Source organism: Microplitis demolitor, chromosome 10 (genome assembly GCF_026212275.2).
Source record: "Microplitis demolitor isolate Queensland-Clemson2020A chromosome 10, iyMicDemo2.1a, whole genome shotgun sequence".
Classification (NCBI taxonomy): Eukaryota; Metazoa; Arthropoda; class Insecta; order Hymenoptera; family Braconidae; genus Microplitis; species Microplitis demolitor.
This window is the reverse complement of record NC_068554.1, coordinates 15,577,185-15,597,587: the sequence shown is the minus strand read 5'-3', so window position 1 is coordinate 15,597,587 and position 20,403 is coordinate 15,577,185. Positions and strand designations below refer to the sequence as shown.

Genomic DNA, 20,403 nt, shown 5'->3' with positions numbered 1-20,403 from the left:
GTGGAATCACCCATATATATATATATTAGGGTGCTTCGTTTCCGGCGGAAGTATTTTTTTTGTTGCTCATCAAGCAAAATATCGTTTTTTATGCTAAAAAAAAAATTTCTGCCAAGTTTGAGCTCTTAATTCCAATCCTAAGTACTTTTCATTTGATTTCCAAGATTTTGCATTTAAAATACACGTAAAATGCAGAAAAAAAAATCTGGGCGTCGGTTGACCCTGCGGGCCAGCCCCAAAACTTCCCGCTGTTTTCAACCTTAAAGAGCTCGAAAACATTAGTGTAGATATATTTTCGAGCTCGAAAATGCTATCACAGGCCATTGTTTTTTTACGATCTTTTCAATCTCTAACAAGTTACCTGTTATGCTGAAGTTTGAAAATTTAAGAATCGAAAATCATTAATGAAGCGGTTTTTAAAATTTAATTCTTGATTATGTTTAATAAAATAAGTGCATTGAGACAGAAATCAATGTCAGGGATCAAAATCAAGATTTAAATGAGTTTTGACTCATGTAAGATACAACAAAATATGAAATATCCGAGAAAAATATTAAAAACTACGTTTTATTGATTTTATTGTTGATAATATGATTTAAACTAATAAATAAGTTCGATGACACTATATGATCGAAAGAAACCATAAGAAGGATGAGTTAGTATAATTTCAGACACATTTTGGTAGGTTATATTATGATTTATCCGGAAAAAATAACATAAAATTTCATTTTTTTAACTTTTCCACGCCGTTATCTTTCGAACTAATAAATCGATTTCGACGTTTGAGGTGGAAATCAGCGCGTTTAATTGAATTCTTGAGCTGATAAAAATTTGAAATCGATCGCGTCAGTCGTTTCGAAAAAATTGAGAAAGAACCGTTTTTCACCATTTCTTTCTTCAACAATATCTCGCGAACGAATGAATGGATTTTGATGGTTGAGGCGGTAATCGACGTATTTTATTGAGTTCTATAACTAATCCGATTTTGGAATTGTTTGGTTAAGTTGTTTCAAAGATATTTGCAAATAACTGTTTTTTACCATTTCTTTCTCCCGCGATATCTTTCGAAGAAACCAACCGATTGAGATAGCTATGGTGGCAATCGACGCGTTTTATCAAATTCTAGAGCTGATTAGATTTTGAAGTCGATCGTTTAAGTCGTTTCTGAGAAATCACCAAAAAACTAAAAAAAAAATTTTTTTTTTTCGTAATTCGCAAATATTTTCGAGTCTATTCGATCAAATGATCTGAAATTTTTAGAAAAGTTGATGGCCAACAAGCTCTTTCAATTGCCACCTCAACCATCCAAATCGATTCATTAGTTCAAAAGTTACAAAGAGTTTACATATACACACACACACACACACACACACACACACACACACACACACACACACACACACACACACACACACACACACACACACACACACACACACACACACACACACACACACACACACACACACACACACACACACACACACACACACACACACACACACACACACACACACACACACACACACACACACACACACACACACACACACACACACACACACACACACACACACACACACACACACACACACACACACACACACACACACACACACACACACACACACACACACACACACACACACACACACACACACACACACACACACACACACACACACACACACACACACACACACACACACACACACACACACACACACACACACATACACACTCGGACATCATTCTGAAAATAGTCAGAATAGCTTCCTAGGACCTCAAAACGTCGACATCTGATGAAAACTCGATTTTCAAAAATCGGGGTGAAAACAATTACTTCCCGAAATTTTTGAAAATCGTCGATTTTCTTAGCGAGAAGTTAAAAATGACAATTGCTATTTTATTTTTTTAATTATTAAAACTCCTATAGCTCAGAAACTATGGACTTTAGCGACTTGATTCACAGGACTTTTTTTGAAGGGAATGAAATTTCCTATAAAATTTCCATTTACATTTTTGGTGTGCATTCATTGGTTTACGTTCTGCAAGCCAATAAAGGTCAATTTGATACGAAAACGACTTCCTCAGTGGACATCAGTGAAACAGCTGGAATTACAGCTAAGTTACTATGGGCACTTTTGAAGAACACCAAATGGCCTACAATTTGCGACCAAAACCGCGTCGATATTAGAAAACGCAGCTGAGTATAGGTTTTAATTTGAGTAATTCAATACCTTTTTGCAAATATCTGCTACAAGGGAAAGTCTACATTCGCAATAGAGTCACCAAGATTCAAGAATCGCTACCAAGTGTCAACTGGGATTTTGTTCCTGGGAAACTTAACCCAGCTGACTGCGCTTCAAGAGGTCTAACAGCAGCCAAACTAGAACAGCATTCGCTATGGTGGACGGGACCAAAGTGGCTCAGTCAATCAAAAGATAACTGGCCATCTTTTGCTATCCCTACGCAGACGGTATCACATCTTGAAGAACGTCCAGGTCTGGTTTTTACCATCTTCAAGGCAGATTCACACCCGCTATACACGCTACTAGAAAAATTCTCTAAGTTGTCACCATTACTTCGCACGCTTGGAATCTGTCTTCGTGCCATCGCTAAATTTAAAAAAGTGCCACAGTCCTCACTGGACACACCACTCTCTACAGTTGACCTGGAACTCGCTAAGACTTTGCTGATCAAGTATACTCAAAGTCAGTACTATTCGCAGGAGCTGAAGCTATTGAAAGATGGTGATTCTCTACAGCGAAATCATCATCTCGCTAAATTGATTCCCTACGTCGACTACAACGGAGTACTCAGAGTCGGCGGTCGCTTGAAGAATTCGCTGCTGGATGATGAACAGAAAAATCCAGCCATTTTACCAAGGTCATCACGCTTAAGTACGCTATTGATAGATCATTCGCATCAAAGAACACTCCATGGGGGAACTCAATTGACTCTCGCTGATCTACGGAGATCTGTCTGGATAGAAGGTGGTCGAGTTCCAGTCAGATCACATATTCTTCGCTGCGTCGTGTGCACGAGACATAGAGGTGTTCGTGCACAACAATTAATGGGACAATTGCCATCCGCTCGTGTAAGACCATCTAAAGCATTCTTACACACTGGAATAGACTACGCTGGGCCAGTAACACTGAAGACTTTCCAAGGTCAAGGTGCCAAAACCTATAAAGGATGGATCGCTGTGTTTGTATGTCTCGCTACGTCCGCTATACACATTGAAATTGTCACCGACTACTCTACTGACGCTTTCATCGCAGCATTTAGAAGATTCACTAGTCGAAGAGGTGCCTGCAGTATCCTATACTCGGACTGTGGTACAAATTTTGTAGGAGCAGACAACACGCTAAAGAAAGAATTCGCAGCAGGATCGAGGCAACTAAAGGAACTTCAGTATTTACTCGCTACAGATGGCACAGACTGGAAGTTCAACCCACCAAGCGCTCCTCACTTTGGTGGCAAGTGGGAAGCAGCCGTAAAGTCAATCAAGTTTTATCTCATACGAACTATTGGTGAATCGCTATTGACTTACGACCAACTCGCTACAGTCCTAACACAGATTGAGGCTGTGTTAAATTCAAGACCGATCGCTCCTCTATCTGAAGATCCTGCAGATTTAACCGCTCTAACTCCTGGACATTTTCTCATCGGTGAACCGCTTATCGCTGTACCTGGGCCCTCGCTACTGAAAAATAGTTCAGCTGCGTTGTCACGCTGGCAACAATTACAACAAATGTTCCAGAGATTTTGGAGTAGATGGTCATCAGAGTACCTGCAACGTCATCAATCTATTTCGAAATGGCATAATCCGCAAAACAACATCAAAGTGGGTTCATTAGTCTTGTTGACTGATGAAAGATTCCCACCATCGAAATGGCCGCTTGCTCGAGTACTCGCATTACATCCAGGCAGAGATGGCCTGACTCGAGTAGTCACGCTGAAGACCGCTACCACGGAACTTGTGCGACCAATCGCTAAGCTGTGTGTACTACCAGTGCACTCTCCAGAAGACAATCAAGTCGACACAGTCGCCAGCGCTGGGGAGAATGTTCAGTCACGAGCTTGATTAATTTAAATCAAGCTTCGTGCATTTCCGCTCGGTTCGGGAGAAGCCGAGCTCGCTACTGACTGAAGGTCAGAATAGTGCCGGGTCACTCGCTATTTGGGCCCGGCACATACAATTTCTAACTCAGGATCGTGTCAAGACGTCCTGAGAACCCGCTACAAGCTGACCAATCACAAAATTCGTTTTATATTGGTCAGCCTATGAGAGAGCTCGCTATCAACTGATACCTGTTGGCGCGCTTTTAGGCCAATAGGAAAATTCGTTATATGCAGCAAGGCTGCCACGTCGACACCAAGCTTCTCGACAACTCAACGACGCTACCAATATTCATTCTACAACGTGTCTTTGCTACTTGCAACCTCGTGCTTGAACCGCTTCGCTTATTAACTTGTGTGAAACTAAATCAAATCGCTACGCTAAATTATCCTCAATACTTAGACAGTACATCAAGGCTGCTATTTATTGAGAATAAATAAATTGTTCCTGTGACGATAATTAATTGTTAATTAATTATCATTGAAGTAACCGCTACTGACCACGTGTCAATTTTTATACGTGAATAAAATAACTGAGTTGCATTCGCTATCGCGTATAATTTATCTAGTCGCATTCGCTATTAATCATAATTCTCATAATTTTTAAGTGTAAATAAGTGTAAATAAATCTATAATTTATTTATTGATAAAATCTGTGTAATTTTTAATTGTTTAATTCACCTCGCCTAAACCAGATCCAATTAGTTTATTCGCTCATTTTACAGATATATATATATTGTGACGTTTTTTTTCGTATGCGGGTCAAATCAAAGTGAACGTCACAAGCACCAACTGATTTTACTGTATTTACGAGCGTGGTAGCTCAAGACTTAGAATTTAGCGTACAGGTATTAACGATTTTGATACAGATTTCTGATTTAAGCTATAGTTTAAGAATTAAATATGGAGTAACGTTTAGCTACAGTTATGGGTTTTGTTAAGAAAAATTATAGTAAAGATTTAGAATCAGAATTATGGGAATTTAATATAGAATATTGTTTGAGATTAATGTTTGGGATAAAGTTTGAGTTTAGTTTACAGTTTTGGAATTTTGAGTGTGTGGAGAAGTCAGTGTTACCGTGAAGCGGGACTTGAATTAGTCACCCGGTATCATTTGATGATAGAACCTAGTTCTATCCCTATGAGACTTCTTGGTAGATTGCAGAGGTCTAGCTGAAATGCTAGCGCTCCAGTATAAAAGGAATCTGATAAATGCAGATTGGGATCAGTTTTTGAGTTTTGGTTTGGCAGGCCTCAACAGTAATATTGTGACCGTTGCTGTTGTGGAAGCCGTTTGGTCATTTTTAATTGTTTTTGTCTGACAGGCCTCAGAGGACAAGTCATGACCACTTGTACCGCTGAGGAAGTCATAGGTCACTTAGTTTTAAGTTTACGATCCCAGCTGAAGTCTGTTCCAGGAGAGCAACTACCAAGGATATCCATACTCAAAGTGAGGTTTAGTGAGTACGTTTGGTGAGGTATAAGCCTCCAGTTATCGATATAGTAGAGTTTGGGAATTGATTTATGGATTGAGAATATAGAGGTCAGTTATAGATAATGATAAGATTTAGTTTTGGATTTTGATGATTGAGGAAATGAGAGTCGAAGGGAGACCCTCGAAGAGTACGGACGTGAGCATTCAGCTCTGGTCGCTCGAAGTGAGCAGACGTGTCCAGAAATGGCGGTACAGTTCATGGCATTGCGGAAAGCTACAGATTGAGTATTGTTATAGAAGTATTATTTAAAACAGTGTAAGACGTTACTCGATATTTTATTCATCAGTAATCAGGTATGAAATAATTATTATAATTATCAATAATTAATTGAGTTCGAGTCAGAGTCTTGAGATACGATGCTACTGTTTTAATTAAAGAAAATATTTAAGAACTGAGAGAATTATGAGAATATTGGTACAGATTAGAGTCATGCTCACGATTTATTGTTGACATCATTTTACAAATAATTATAAGGAATATGTTTAATTATTAAACCAATTGTCGTCTAATTGATGTCTATATTAGACCCATGTACGTTAGTTTTATGAGTTTTGTTGAAGAGAATGTTCTAGAATATCGGTTTTTATAATTTATTTTTCTCGGTTACTGAATATTAGTTAATTGTTGATTAGCTCTAGTAATTAATTAATTTTTTTAATGTATCGATACATATCCTTCAGATGTCAATTTACCTTTTTGTTAAGATTAATTTCATTATTATTAGATTCGGTATTTTGTTATAAAGAAGACTTATTTGTACGAAGCTACAGTATTTTGTTAATTGTTAAATGGAGATCTTAGATTATTTGTTGTTTAAATAAAAATTGCAAATTCACTGATAATCTACATGAATTTGGAATGATGTAACCCGGACCACTCCCTCTCTCCATAAACCTACGCACTGAGCGACACCATGGCATACCGTAACTCTGTTTTTAGTTTTCCAGTCTCTGTTTTTGTTTTTGCTTATAAGTTCTGAGCATCTTGTTAAATTTCAGTTTTCATTTAGTTGCGTGGTTTTGGTGTTAATTCCACAGATCAAAAATTATCCGGTTTTTATTTACGCGTGGTTTTGAGATAGTTCCACAGATCAAAAATTTATCTAATTCTTAAGATTTACTGGTTTGGTGATTCCAGTGATAAAAAAATTACCTGGCGCCCTGATAGTATTGAGACTGGAGGCTAAGGATAGAGAACGAAGTTTGTAGCGCAAAAATCTTGGCATATTAACGTATGCTTGGAATAGATCAACAATTTTTGTGTTATAATATATATATATATATATATATATATATATATATATATATAAATATATATATATATATATATATATATATATATATATATAATGGATTTTCATGAATGTGAACTCATTAAAGATTAACGATTAATAAATTATCGACTTATAATTGAGGTTTTACTGTGAACACCAATTTGTTTTGTTTCTACAGCATTAACTAAAAGAAAATTTCATTTCGTCACCGCTCACTCCTACTATATCGCAAAATATATAGTATAATATTATATTAAAATGAGTTTGTTGTATGAGATTAGCATAAGTTCTGCTCTGCTAACATTATGTGTCTATCAACTAGTTGGATGCAATGACGCATGGAGTAATCTGTGTGCTTAATATAATGAAATAGTAATTATTAATAAAATTAACTAATCTTATGCTTCGAAAATAAGTGTTAACAAAACTTTTTATACTCTTTTAGTGTAATCCTCACCTTCTGCAACCGTGTTGTGATGAAAATGCTTCGTGCAAAGTGAAAAAGTCAAGGAATAATTATGTCTGCTGAGAAAGATGTAACTATTTATTAGTTTTAGAGTTGATAACCCGTAAGCTTTTCATCGTATGAAAATATTTTTTCTTTATATGTGTTGGAGTAGGCTTTGAAAAATTTTCAAAAATTTCATGTCACTCTTTTAAAGCCTGAGAATAATGCTTGTACGTTATACAAATTCAGTTTAATGAACGATTTCACGATTCTAAGTTCTCTGTGTCTTAAACTTCGATAAGTTAATGCATAGAGGTGCTTAACGTAATTGCGCTAATAAAACGTCGCGACATTACAATCCTGATATAACTGGAGTTATTGATTCACGTTTGATGACGCATTTACAATTCGAAAGTCATAAAAAAAATTATGTTAATTAACATTGTGATATTTATCAATGATAAAAATTTAACTTAAATTATGTGAAAACATTTTGTTTAAAATATAGCTAAGTTGGATGGTTAGTGTGTCAGCGATAAAGACTGCAGCGAAATATGGCATGCTAAATGTTCGGAAAAAAGGTGTTTGTCGACCAAATAATATAATAATTAATGACATACACTGTGCATCGCCATTAGGAAAATTTTGCTGGAAAAACGAAATGTGCGCAACCAATAATGCTGTTTGTATAGATAACGAATGTCAATGTAATAAACAGCATATCCAATTTGATAATCAATGCATACTAAGTAAGTAAATTATCATTTAAAATTACAATAACGCATCCTCATAGCAATAACACTTCAAAAATGCTTTGAGCAAGATGGATGAGCAAGTTTCTTCGTCCAGAACTGTAATAGTAGCATCGTCTTGAGCGAGTTACTTATCAACTGTCCTTAAGCATGCTTCATCAGAAACTCACTTCACTCGAGCAAGGTAAATGTAGATGGGTGATTCCGTTATATCTGTGATTTTTTTTATTAAAAATTTTAAGATTTTGAAATTAAACTCTTTCGATTCTTTTATACAAATTATTTGTCTATTTTACTCTAAAAATAAAAATCTAAGAGGATTTTAATACAACTTTAAAGCGTCAAGAACGAGAAACGAATATTAAACTTTTCGTTCCACGGTACTGACATAAAATAAATTTGGTAGAATTATTGAGAAAATTATTAAATTTATTCAAAATATCGTTACAACTGTCACGATCGAAGTGAGTGAAGGCGACGGGCGAAAGGGTAATTTAATTTATTGTTTAATATCAGAATGCCGATTTTCCCTATTCTATAACTCAGCCAAGGAGTTCAATTGAACGTCACGTGGTTAGTGTGAGAAAGTATAAGGGATCAGGCACCGATTTTTAATTTATAAATTATAATGTGAAATTATTTTTATACTGTCATCTAACCAAGGATCTTTAATCACGTGGCTAATGTAAGAATGTTATAATTTCGTGTTGTTCTACAACTTATGTGTCTATTCGTACCGAGCGGATGTACTATAGACCGTCCCGTTCAATGACCTGCGGGGCGTTAGGGTAGGTCAGGGACTTTCTGAGCGAGAGGGATGTTGGGTCGGTGAATATGGGCCCTCGAAAAGACCGTGCTCTTTCCATGTCTTACTTACGGTTACTATGACTTAGATCACCAGCACTCGAATGCCGGAGAAAGGATAGCAAATAAAGAGACAGATGTATACAAAAACATGTGTAGTATATTGACAAGTTAAATGTTACAAGAATATTACAGTAATGAACTTACCCCAGTGGGTTGACATACCTGCACAAACACTCACTCCAGATTCACCAATTAAAATTTTTGTGTACACAGGAATTTTATAATGTTTTATGACAGTTTTTAACTGAGATTCACAGGTTGAATCTATTCACACGAACGCACTGCATGCTGAACCGAGAGGCCGGCTTTGCCTTCAAGTGAATTTATAATGATTTTTAGGATTTTTATTAACAAGATTAACTATTCCCGAACAAGAACTCCGGTTGCCTAGGCGGTGGTCATCACGTGAAAGAGTTTGGTTAATTTTATTGCGAACTCAAATGATTTTACTCTAGGTATCCAACCTAGGAGTCTATAACAGGGCTATGCTGTTACTCTGGTCGTCCTTAAATTACCTTTTTAAGGGCGCCACTGGAAGTGATAACGGCCTCCCAGAACCGGATCTTAAATCGTCAGGGTCGGTGTAATTTATTTAATTGTAAGGGAAGGATGAGGAAGGATAACTTATGAATGAATTAATTTTCCGGTTAACAAATTAAACCTTTTTATTTACTCAATAACCTATTTAACCTTTATATACCTTATTCACTTATAACCTTTTATAAACCTTAAAAATTATACCTTTTATAAACCTTATAACTTTTTATAACCTTATGACCTTAAAACCTTTTAAACCTTAAACCTTATAAACCCTAAACCTTAATTAACCTTTTATTTATTGACCCGCGATATTTTCATTAACTACTAATTCATTTATTAGCCGCAATAATATCCTTACTAAAATTAGCCAACTACCTTTGGCATTTCCACACATTCACTCACACAATTTTAAAAAATCGCTTAACCTTCACGATACTTAATTACTAAATTTTCCACTAAAATTAGCCAACTACCTTTGGCGTTTCCACACACTCACACGCACAATAATTTTAAAAATCGCTTAACCTTCACGATACTTAATTACTAAATTTATCATTAAAATCCTTATCTCTTTTCTCTCACACACTCACTCTGTCCCCTGGACTTATTTTACACACTCTGAGTTTAAAATAATTTTCCCGCAATAAATAAATGAATTAATTTGGAGAATTATATGATTATTAATTAATTTATTATTTACTTTCAATTTTCCTTAATTTATTGTTATTCTTTTATTCCTTTTATCACCAATAACTTGTAACTTCACTACCACACGACTTTTTCTCAGTCATTCCCTCACGACGTTATCAAATTTATTCGAACTTAAGTTCCGCCATTATTATTTTCCGCTTTTATCACATGTTCCTTTTCAGGTACTGGCTCATCGCAATAATTATTCTTATTTTTATTAATACTTTTTCTTTAATTATTTCCTATATTTAGTTAATTATAATTTCATTAATTAACTTTATTTATTCTTATTTAATTTTTGTGTGACTTTGACCGCGGACCTTTTTATAAGTTTTCCGAGACAATTTCTTATTAATTTGATTTAATTTTAATTATTTTATTATCTATAATTAATTAATTTTCCGACTAGCGAATATGACTAGATTCGACAGTTTCCAGTTCGTGAGTTACCCGACCCACCTGGAAATTGCTAGAATAATTCCGGCTACCTGCCTGGAAATATTTCACCAACGCAATGGCTCCGGCTACCTGCCTGGAGTTTATTAATTAATTATTTTATATAGTTTAATTCCGGGTTTAAATTATTAATTTGCGCTTTATGATTTTAATTATTCGAATTACGAGTAATAAATTTTTGAACGCTAAGACGCGACGCTACCAGACGTACGACGATGTATTAATTAAAATTTTCCGGCTTCCTGCCTAGAAAAATTTTAAATAAATACCTTTACAACAATGTAACTCCTTGGTTCCTTTCTCGTCGTTGTGTTTGTCTTGGTCTCGTCCTGGTCTGGGCTGGTGATTGTAAATTTTTCGTCTCGTTCCAGTATTTGTCCCTTGTCTCTCCTCTTTCTCTATCTCTAAACTCTCCTCTACCCGTTTTCTCCTTCAACCTGCTCAATCAGACGCAATCAGTAATATTTATAATAGATACCGGCTAACCGCCTAATATAAACTCGTAGCGTCTAAATATCGGCGGTTATAGTGGAGTCCTATCGTAGCGTCTCCTCAGCTGTTGAACTTTTCCTCGACTGGACTAGGTCCGTTCCGTCTGGTCGTTCCGGTCACTAATGCCCGATTCTCGTTTCGGTCCCCATTATAATTGCTCCCTCACTTCTTGACTTTGGTTGTCTTTCTTCTCTTACTTAATTCTAAGTGGGGTTGACGATCGAGCAATTGAAATTTCCACTTCTGGACGACTAGTCGCTACCTACCCGGAATACCGTGGGTGGTAATATCACATGATCGACAGTACACATAATGGATTTTATTTTAATAAAAGTTAAGTCGCGTAATTTATATTTTAAGTAAAAGAATCGAGTTACGATTATCGATCTAGGACCCCCGGTTGCCTAGACTGTGGAGCGTCACGAGAACGAACTTTGGAACCTTACTCGCGGATAGATCCGACAAGGGTTTTAGTAGCCGAAGTAATGACTGTCTCTAATTATTTTTCCTAGGTTTATATATAGAAATTTTGGGAGAAAAGTGGGGCTAAGAATATTGAAAGCGTGAGAATAAAGAGGTTAGGTCATAATTTTGAGTGACATTTATTTGCATTCTCGGAAACCTATGTCATGTTAGAAAATTTACTAATTGTAGGGGACTCAGAAATACAAGCGCTTGATTCGTTAGCGACCTACTATTAATTACTTAAATCCATTAGTGGTACATATTTTTACGAGCGATAATTTAATTTTTAAGAAAAGATTTTAAAATTTACCTCTGATCTTCGTATTATAGAATAGTATGGAGATGATAGAAAATAACAGGAAATCGTAAATTTAAGTGACATTTATCTCAAATTTGGGCCTCTGAAAATGTCATCGTAAAAAATCATTGACTACCAGAGTCCATGGGAAACCGTTGAATTCATTAGCGGGCGGATATGAACTTTTTAATTCCATTAGCAGTGAGACAGAAAGAAATAAAATTTTGATTTAAATGACAGGAGCTCTTTACTCTACTTTTCGGGTAAATAATATCAACAGAGAATTCGTGGGAACTCGTGTAATAAAATTTTAAATCTTTGGGAGAATTTTTAAGCTAACTTAGTTTGGACATTAAAAATTACTTAAGGCTCGAGTGAGGAGTATTAAGGAAGAGATCAAAATAGTTCTATTTGTAGGTTTGCTGTTGAGCACTTCACCTAGTAAACCGACCATCGCGGTGCAGATGCGCTTATGAGAGAGAAAGACAGATATTTGTCTATCCACTTATTTAACTTCTATTTCACTCTCTCTTTCTCCATGCGTTATACTATTATATTTCGATATTAATAATTATTGTTCGTTTCAGAATACTTTCAATTGATTTAGAGCAAGTCCAATATCCCCCCTTTTTCCTGGAATTCATTGGATGTGCTCTGAATAGCAAAAATATTTCCAAAATAATTTAATTGAGTAAAATTTTCAAATTATTTGGAATTAAAAGTAATTCATGTATATCTGTTGTTACACAACACTTTTAGAATCTTTTTTAATAATTATTCAAGACATTAATGATGATTAAAAATAATTGTAAGGATTAACTTTATAATTGGTAGCAACTATAAATAAATTCATAGAATTTACTAAAAATTAAATCAATTAATCAAAGTAATTAACATTGAATAAATTAATTGTCACTTGTATCAGGTAGCTTCCTAATTTGAAGTATTGGTGCTATCTGTATTGAAAAAAAAAAATTGCAATAAATGATTAAAATAATTTCACAACTAATTATTATAACTATTATAACGTTCTCTTCTATTTCGCGCGTCCCACGGCGGAGTGTAGTTGGCGCTCAATAGCCGTTATGGCTCTCCGTTGATCGAAAACTGAAAATAAAATAAACCCAGAACCAAATATCCCACCTGGAGATGTCCTGAATCTCCCTGGACTGGCTGCTCCGCTCAGGCTGGGTTAGAAATCCTAATTGGGCGCCAGTTCGTGTGCCCCACGAACAAAATCAACTCAAAATAACACAACGGAGAAAATGAAAATGAAAATAAAATAAAATGACATGATAGCGATTTCAGATTTTAGGAATTAGGATAGCAAGAAAGATAGCAGTAATTAAAATAATAAAATTAAATAAATACCGGGTTGATGACCATTTGCTTTAATTGTCCATCAATTAATTAAAATAATCAGTCAATATATAGCGCATACTCACATAAATAATGTTCAAAAATAATAATAAATCACTTACAAAAGAAAATAATAGTAATAGTATGCGCATATAAACTTAATTCAAATAATAATACTATTGCATAAAAATAAACGTATTGTAAAACATATAGCTATTAATAATCAACAGTCTCACTCACACGTGAACATAAACAAATGTAAATTAGGAAACAATAGATAACTAATCTTGGATAAGAATTTGAAGTATTTCCCAATACCACTTCCCAGTAAATTCCAATGGTGAATTTACGGTATTTCAAAATAATTTTGTTTTGAACGCAAATAATAAAATAATTATTTGATGAATCAACTCAAAAATAAATATAATAATAATTCAAATTAACCATACTTAATAACTCAAATTAATAATACTTAATACGCAAATTAGTAATAATTCATAATCAATATTCAAATAAACAATAATTAATAATTCAAGTTAGGAATAATCAATACGCTAACTAATACTAACTCGTAAGCAATATTCCGTTGAATAATAATTAACAAATCAAATTAATGATAATTCATAAATAATACTCAAATACTGAATAATTTCACTGACTGTACTCGTATTTACTGAGTATAACATTCACGCATTCCATCATATGCTTATGACCAGTTAACAATACTCAGAATTTACTATCTCTCTCTCTCACGCTTAGGCTATATACAAATGATCACCAACTCGGGAACCAAAGTTACACGCCAATGTATTAGCCAAAAAGTACTTACAGTTACGTATTATTCAACTCCCTTGGTTGCACGCTAATACGGTAAATGTATTTTCCTTTATGTGAGTTATCCAAATGCTAAACTAATGCCAATGGGTTTATATTATCTACACAAAATACCAAATGGCGACAAATTTATAATTAGTTTAATGTAACAGAGCACACACGCTACTCTTACAGAGACTATCCCACGTCTGACCATGGCAGCACGTGAATCTCACGCCGGCACCTAGGCCGACGCCATTTTGTCGTATATCTCACTTTGACCAATAGAGATATATAACCGTCGCATGTTATTTCTTTACAGTACCACCAACGTACCTCATAACTGTGGCCGTGTAATTTATCAAGTTCCCGACGCTAAATGACCAATTGTACTTTCCCTAATTAATTCTTAATATTATTTACTGCTAAACCAACCAATGATTTATTCATAAAACTAGTAGATTTATTTATAATAAATAAATCTACGGATGCCAACTGTTGCGTTGACGCGCATGCGCCAACCAATTCAGAATAATCGTAAACACACAAATGAAATGCGCAACTATTCTCCCCAGCGCTACAAAATCCAAATATATGCTTAACTTACTCAGTAAAATCTCCTGATTTCAACACAACTCACACCTAAAAAATCAATGAAGTATTATTAATACAATAATTAAATAAAATCTTATAAATGAACAAACAATAATCATAACACAATGCTGGATGAGACGTGTGAGCAGCGTGTGCCGCCCTCCACTGCTCACCGACCCGATGCGAGACTGCCGCGATATTAAAATATCGTGACACTATATACTATTTTTATTATTCTTTTACATAATACTGACAGACATGGTACTGATAGTTTCATTTCAAATAACAACTGTCATTGTTTGGTTATTTAATTGATAATATTCGTTTACTGCAAAATTTAAACTGGTATTAAGTACAAGAATTTAATATTTCGTTCTGAAAAAATTAATAGTTAATGAAGTTTATCGATACCACGGTATCGACAAGACAGTTTATGACATACCGTTTAAAAAATTGAGTTCTAACATGACACAAACTCTCAGCACTATTTCATCAACTCAATGTTTGTAAATATTACTCAGGTGACGTACTTTCAAGATGGTTCACTAGACGTGTTATAAGTCTTAAGGTATATGGCGCTTGAGTCACCCAAATTCAAATTTAAAAATTCTTTAAAATTTAAAGACAAAAGTTATTGAACCGGAATTCAATGTTAATTTAATACATTAAACAAAGAGTGTTTCGATTTTTTTCAGTTTGACCATAAGCATTAGAATTTATGAGGTAATTAGTTTCAATTATTTATTTGAACAAAAAAATTAACAATTTATAGGTAAATTCTAGAAATAGACATGACACGGTATTGACATTTAAGTAATATATCGTAAGTTTGCTCTTAGCGGCAAGTTATAGGATAGAAGAATAATGTTGACATATGTTTATAATTATCAAATTAACACAAAGATTTCATTACTTGATTATTGAATAATGACCTGTGAGAACAAACAATACAGGACTTTGAATATCACAGTCAGAACGAAATACCCAGTAGTCATTTTCGTAGAATTTGCGGCATAACCCAAGACTCGTGCCACGAGTATAATCATACAAGAAATTCTCTTTTGAGTCATATGTATCGAAAATAGTCCATTTTTCAACAAATTTATTCTTGTGCTATTTATAATTTAATCTGAAAATGAAATAAATGTTAACTAACGAATTTTATGAAAATAAAATGAATGTTAACTAAATTAAACTTCGTAATCATTACTTTTTCTCTTTAATGCAGTTTTTTTGGGCACTCAATGTGAAGACGAATCATTTTGTAAACGATTTATAAATCATTCCAAATGCTCTGAGAGTGGAAAATGTGTATGCGACTCTAATGACTATATAATAGATAACAATGCATGCGTACCAAAATTAAACGCAGATTGTTTCACTGATGAACTTTGTGCAACAGACAATGCTATGTGTATTGATAATAAATGTCAGTGTAAGCCTAATCATATCTTTCGAGGATCTAAATGTTTTCCAAGTATGTAACTTTTTTTTTAATAACCATAGCGATCGATAAAATGTTGATTCAATAGAATTTCTATGTTATTTATTTTAGTTCATTTGTTCGAAGAATGTTATACACATAGAGATTGTTATAAAATGGAATTTGCAAAGTGCTCAGATTCAAATCAATGTATGTGCAGAGATGAATACTTACCAATTAACGAATCAACTCGTGCAGCAAGCTTAGGTGCAGCTTGTGCAAAAAATGCACAATGTAAACCCAGTAATTTGAGGTGTGTTCAGAATAAATGCCAATACCCTGTAAAACCTATTGTACTGTTAAATGATGAATCCGTACCCAGTACGCTTCGGCCCTTTGTAGCATTCTTCTTGCATAAGGCGGTATCGTCAGTCTTCAGCAAATCTGCATCATGAGTTTTAAAAAAGTCTGAGGCAAGATACTTCCGTAAGTCACGTTGAGTAAATCTGCAGTAATGCATGATTGAGAAAAGATACTTGCATGAGAAACATAAGATCAGGCTTGCTACCGAATCGCTTAAGATACGTGAATATGTTTACCACCTTCATTACTTCCTGAGCCGTCTATTCAGCATCAGTATAGTAAATTCAATGGTGCTGACCTAATGATTGATATAATTTTATCGATTGATGATATTATTAATTTATAGCGCTTAAATGTAAAAGAGGACAACTGAAGTTGCCAGAAATACTGTGTTTGAGCTTGGAGTAGTGTGAAGATAAAGAAACCTGATTTCTTAAACAGTTTTGCAGCAATTCTGAGCTTTCGTTATTATACAATATTATACTTTCTCCAAGTTCTGTTAGGAAGCCCCTGCCTGACAAATATAAATTGTAAGAGTATTCAAAAGTCCACTTCTTTGCATCCTTTAATTTAACATGTGAACCAACTTTATATGGATTTCGTACGAAAGATGATCAATGTCTTCATCATTCATTTTATTGTTTGAATAATATGTGTCAATGCAAACCAGGTTTTACATCAGTTGCTGTTGATCAATGTTCCGAAAGTGAGTACGACTTTTCAATGTGTGTACATCTGAAAATTTTTTAACTTCCTGTGAAGAAAATTGGTAATTTTTAAAGTTGTAGATTTCGTTCATATTTCCGAAAATCGAGTTTCGAATAGATTGCGAGGTTTTACCGTACTTGGAAGCTATCCTGACTATTTTCAAAGGGGTGTCCGAGTATATGTATATGGGTATGTACGCACATGCGTACGTTTATAAATATTTTATAACTTTTGAACAGATGAACTAATCCAAAACTTTAAGGCGGTATTCGATGTGGCTTATTAATTCTCAAGTGTCATACGAAATTGAGCTGGATCGGCACAATACGTTTTGAGTTATCCCAAAAATAAAATTTTGTGAAACATTTTGTTTTGGATAACTTTTAGTATACCAGATGGATTGATTACAAAATCTAATAACCTTTAAGCTTTGAAACTCGCTTCGAATACCGCCTCAACAATTTTTTTCTAATAAACTCAAAGATCACAGAACAGATTGATCTCATAATATTTTTGCGTTAAAAGCAGTATAACTGCTTCAAATGCTGTATTAAACATTGAAATCGGTTAATTAGTTCGAAGGATATCGGCGATGAGAAAAAAAAAATAATCAATTACTTTTTTTTTCTCGGATAGCCTATATTGTACTTTCTTGTATGTTCCAAAACTCATACTAGCTTTATAGTGTGAGATGATCACTTTATAAATTATTGCCATCGGTTTGTTTAATAACATCATCATCAATAATTATGAAAAATCACTGTTTCTGACACGTTTTTCGGATTTTTTATATAGACCGGCTCAAAAATTCCAATGTACACAAATGTTCAATCATGTTTTCCCTTGGGCCTGAAAATAATAGAAAGTTTTAGGCTGGTTTACTGGGTTAACCGTTTTTCAAGTTTCCATTTTGATTATGCATCAAAAATTTGTATTTAGTTATTTTATATTTCTTATGATTTCAGCAAATTCTCGGTATTCCTGTAAAAACAAATATGACTGCAGTGATCTGTGGCATTCACATCGTTCAAGGGAACGCAAATGTGTTTTTAAATCAAATAATGTTGCAATCAATAATTCTACATGTTTACCTATTTTAGATGGCTATTGTTGGAGAAATGATCAATGTGCTGTTGAAAACTCTTTTTGCAGTAATTATAGGTGTGCGTGTAAATCTCACTTCCTTGCTATCGCCAAAAATCAATGCATTTCTGTTCTTAATTAATAGAAATGCTTAGCCGATATTTTATAGAGTTATTATTCTAGAAACTGGCTAATTTATCAATGAAGATACAATTCGTCAAAATGTCGCAGAGTTCAAGACAAACTTTAGCAACAATGCCAATCTCAAGTTACTGGAGGAAATACTGATTTTAAGGTTGACGCAACAGAAACGATGATCTACATATGAGATATACACAATAAAATATAATCTTGAAGTAGTTTATGTAAATTTGACATGAATGTCCTGAAAAACCATTGACTATTAATTTTAGATAACGACTCTAGTAACATTCTTAAAAAAGTCTTACGCAAGTCAGTACATTCAGTCTTTAGCATGTCTGGATTATCAGTTTTGAACAAGTCTGAGGCAAGATACTTTCGTAAGATCCGTTAAGTAAATCTGTATTAAAACTTGTTGAGGACGAAATCCTCTCTTAAGATGAATCAAATCTAACTTACTGCAGAATTAGTTAAGATATGAGGATGACGATTCTCTTCGTTACTTCGTTACTTCGTGAGCCGTCTATTCTATGCTAGTATATTCAATTCAGTGACGACCACTCAGTGTTCAATTTGATTTTATTGAGTGATAATATTTTTTGCTTGTGACACTTTAAATTCAAATAGGAACCGCTGGGTTTGCTACACGTACTGCATATAAGCTTGATCTGACTTGTAGATAATAAACTCCGCTATGCGAAGTCTTGCTGGACACTGTTTCTACAGACTTCTATAAGTCTTGAAAACGAAATTCAAAAAAGACTTGATAAGCTCCACAGCAAATATACTTATCAAATCTATCTTCTTTAAGTCTTGTTTAAATTTACCGTGAGAAAATTAATAATGGACATTTGTCAAGTAACTTGCTTAAAATGATGACACTACGGTATGAATCAGCCAGCAAATATTGATGCGTTTTGACTATTGTACGATTCACATAAACCTCGTTTAGGAAACAACTGGTTTAAGTGGTGGCTCACTAATGCTTATCTAAGATATCATTGACAAAACTGAGATATATTTACATTGTCTTCTTTAAAATATTATATATATGCATACATACATACATTTACATGTATATGTACTGTAACAAGATTTATCGGCGCAGTAGCAACGTGTATCGTATATAAAAGGACCTACGAGTCTAGACATCGATTATTTATTATTATCAATCCTTTATGAATCATGTATTAGTTATACCTTTCATTCTCATAAAGATGAGTTATAATGTTGGAATACGTCTACAATTATTCTACCTTATCCTATTCCTTTCATCCGTTTAAGGAACTTCTCTTCTAATCCTTTCATCCGTTCAAGTATTAGAGTAATTGATAGATAATGATGTACTGTAAAGTGAGCGAATAAACTAAATGTATCTGGTTTAGGCGTGAGAAATTAAACAATCAAAAATTACACAGTTTTTATCAATAAATAAATGAGCGATTTATTTACACTTATTCAGAGCTTAAATTGTAAGAAATTATGATTAATAGCGAATGCGACAAACAAACACGTGATAGCGAATGCAACTTTAGTGATAAGATTCACGTATATAATTGACAGGTGGTCAGAGCGATTATCTAAGCGGCAATTATTTATAATATAATTATAAATCACAATTAACTAATTCTCAGTAAATAGCAGCCTTAGTATACTGACTAAATATTGAGAGAAATTAGCGTAGCGGTTTTATTTAATATCATACAAGACTTAATAAGCGAAGCGGTTTCAAGAGCACGTGGTTGCAAGTAGCAAAGCACGTTGTAGAATCACGAAGATGGTAGCGTTGTTGAGTCGTGGAGAAGCCTGGTGTCGACGTGGCAGCCTTGCTGCATATAACGAATTTTCCCATTGGCTTAAAAGCGTGCCAACAGGTAGCAGTTGATAGCGAACTCTCTCATTGGCTGACCAATATAAAACGAATTATGTGATTGACCAGCTTGTAGCGGGTTCTCAGGACGTCTTGACACGGTCCTGAATTAGAAATTGTATGTACCGGGCCCAAATAGCGAGTGAC

General features: G+C 34.3%; 2 protein-coding genes and 1 long non-coding RNA gene across 8 annotated transcripts in view; 2 read left to right on the top strand and 1 right to left on the bottom strand.

Annotated features, from left to right (window-relative positions):
- The window catches only part of LOC103572284 (prion-like-(Q/N-rich) domain-bearing protein 25), a 73,399-nt gene extending 59,218 nt beyond the window's left edge, over positions 1–14,181 (bottom strand). Inside the window, exon 1 of the mRNA XM_053742286.1 lies at positions 14,091–14,181. The gene's annotated coding sequence lies outside the window, so the exon portion shown is untranslated. The remainder of the gene's footprint in view (positions 1–14,090) is intronic.
- Positions 3,119–5,007, top strand: LOC128668870 (uncharacterized; the record flags this gene model as incomplete). The annotated part of the gene is made up of 2 exons (XM_053742679.1): positions 3,119–4,038; positions 4,995–5,007. Coding segments are annotated over 2 exons (933 nt in total), but the record flags the coding sequence as incomplete, so codon positions are not given.
- Positions 7,101–19,673, top strand: LOC128668732 (uncharacterized). 6 transcript variants are annotated; one of them, XR_008404389.1, is made up of 8 exons: positions 7,101–7,430; positions 7,851–8,091; positions 8,166–8,278; positions 15,897–16,145; positions 16,224–17,160; positions 17,237–17,351; positions 18,128–18,323; positions 18,429–19,673. It is a non-coding gene; the product is annotated as an uncharacterized LOC128668732 (long non-coding RNA). The 6 variants fall into 6 exon arrangements; XR_008404394.1 differs by having other exon boundaries at positions 17,243–17,351; positions 18,128–19,673; XR_008404390.1 differs by having other exon boundaries at positions 18,128–19,673.
- Positions 19,674–20,403: the final 730 nt, after the last annotated feature.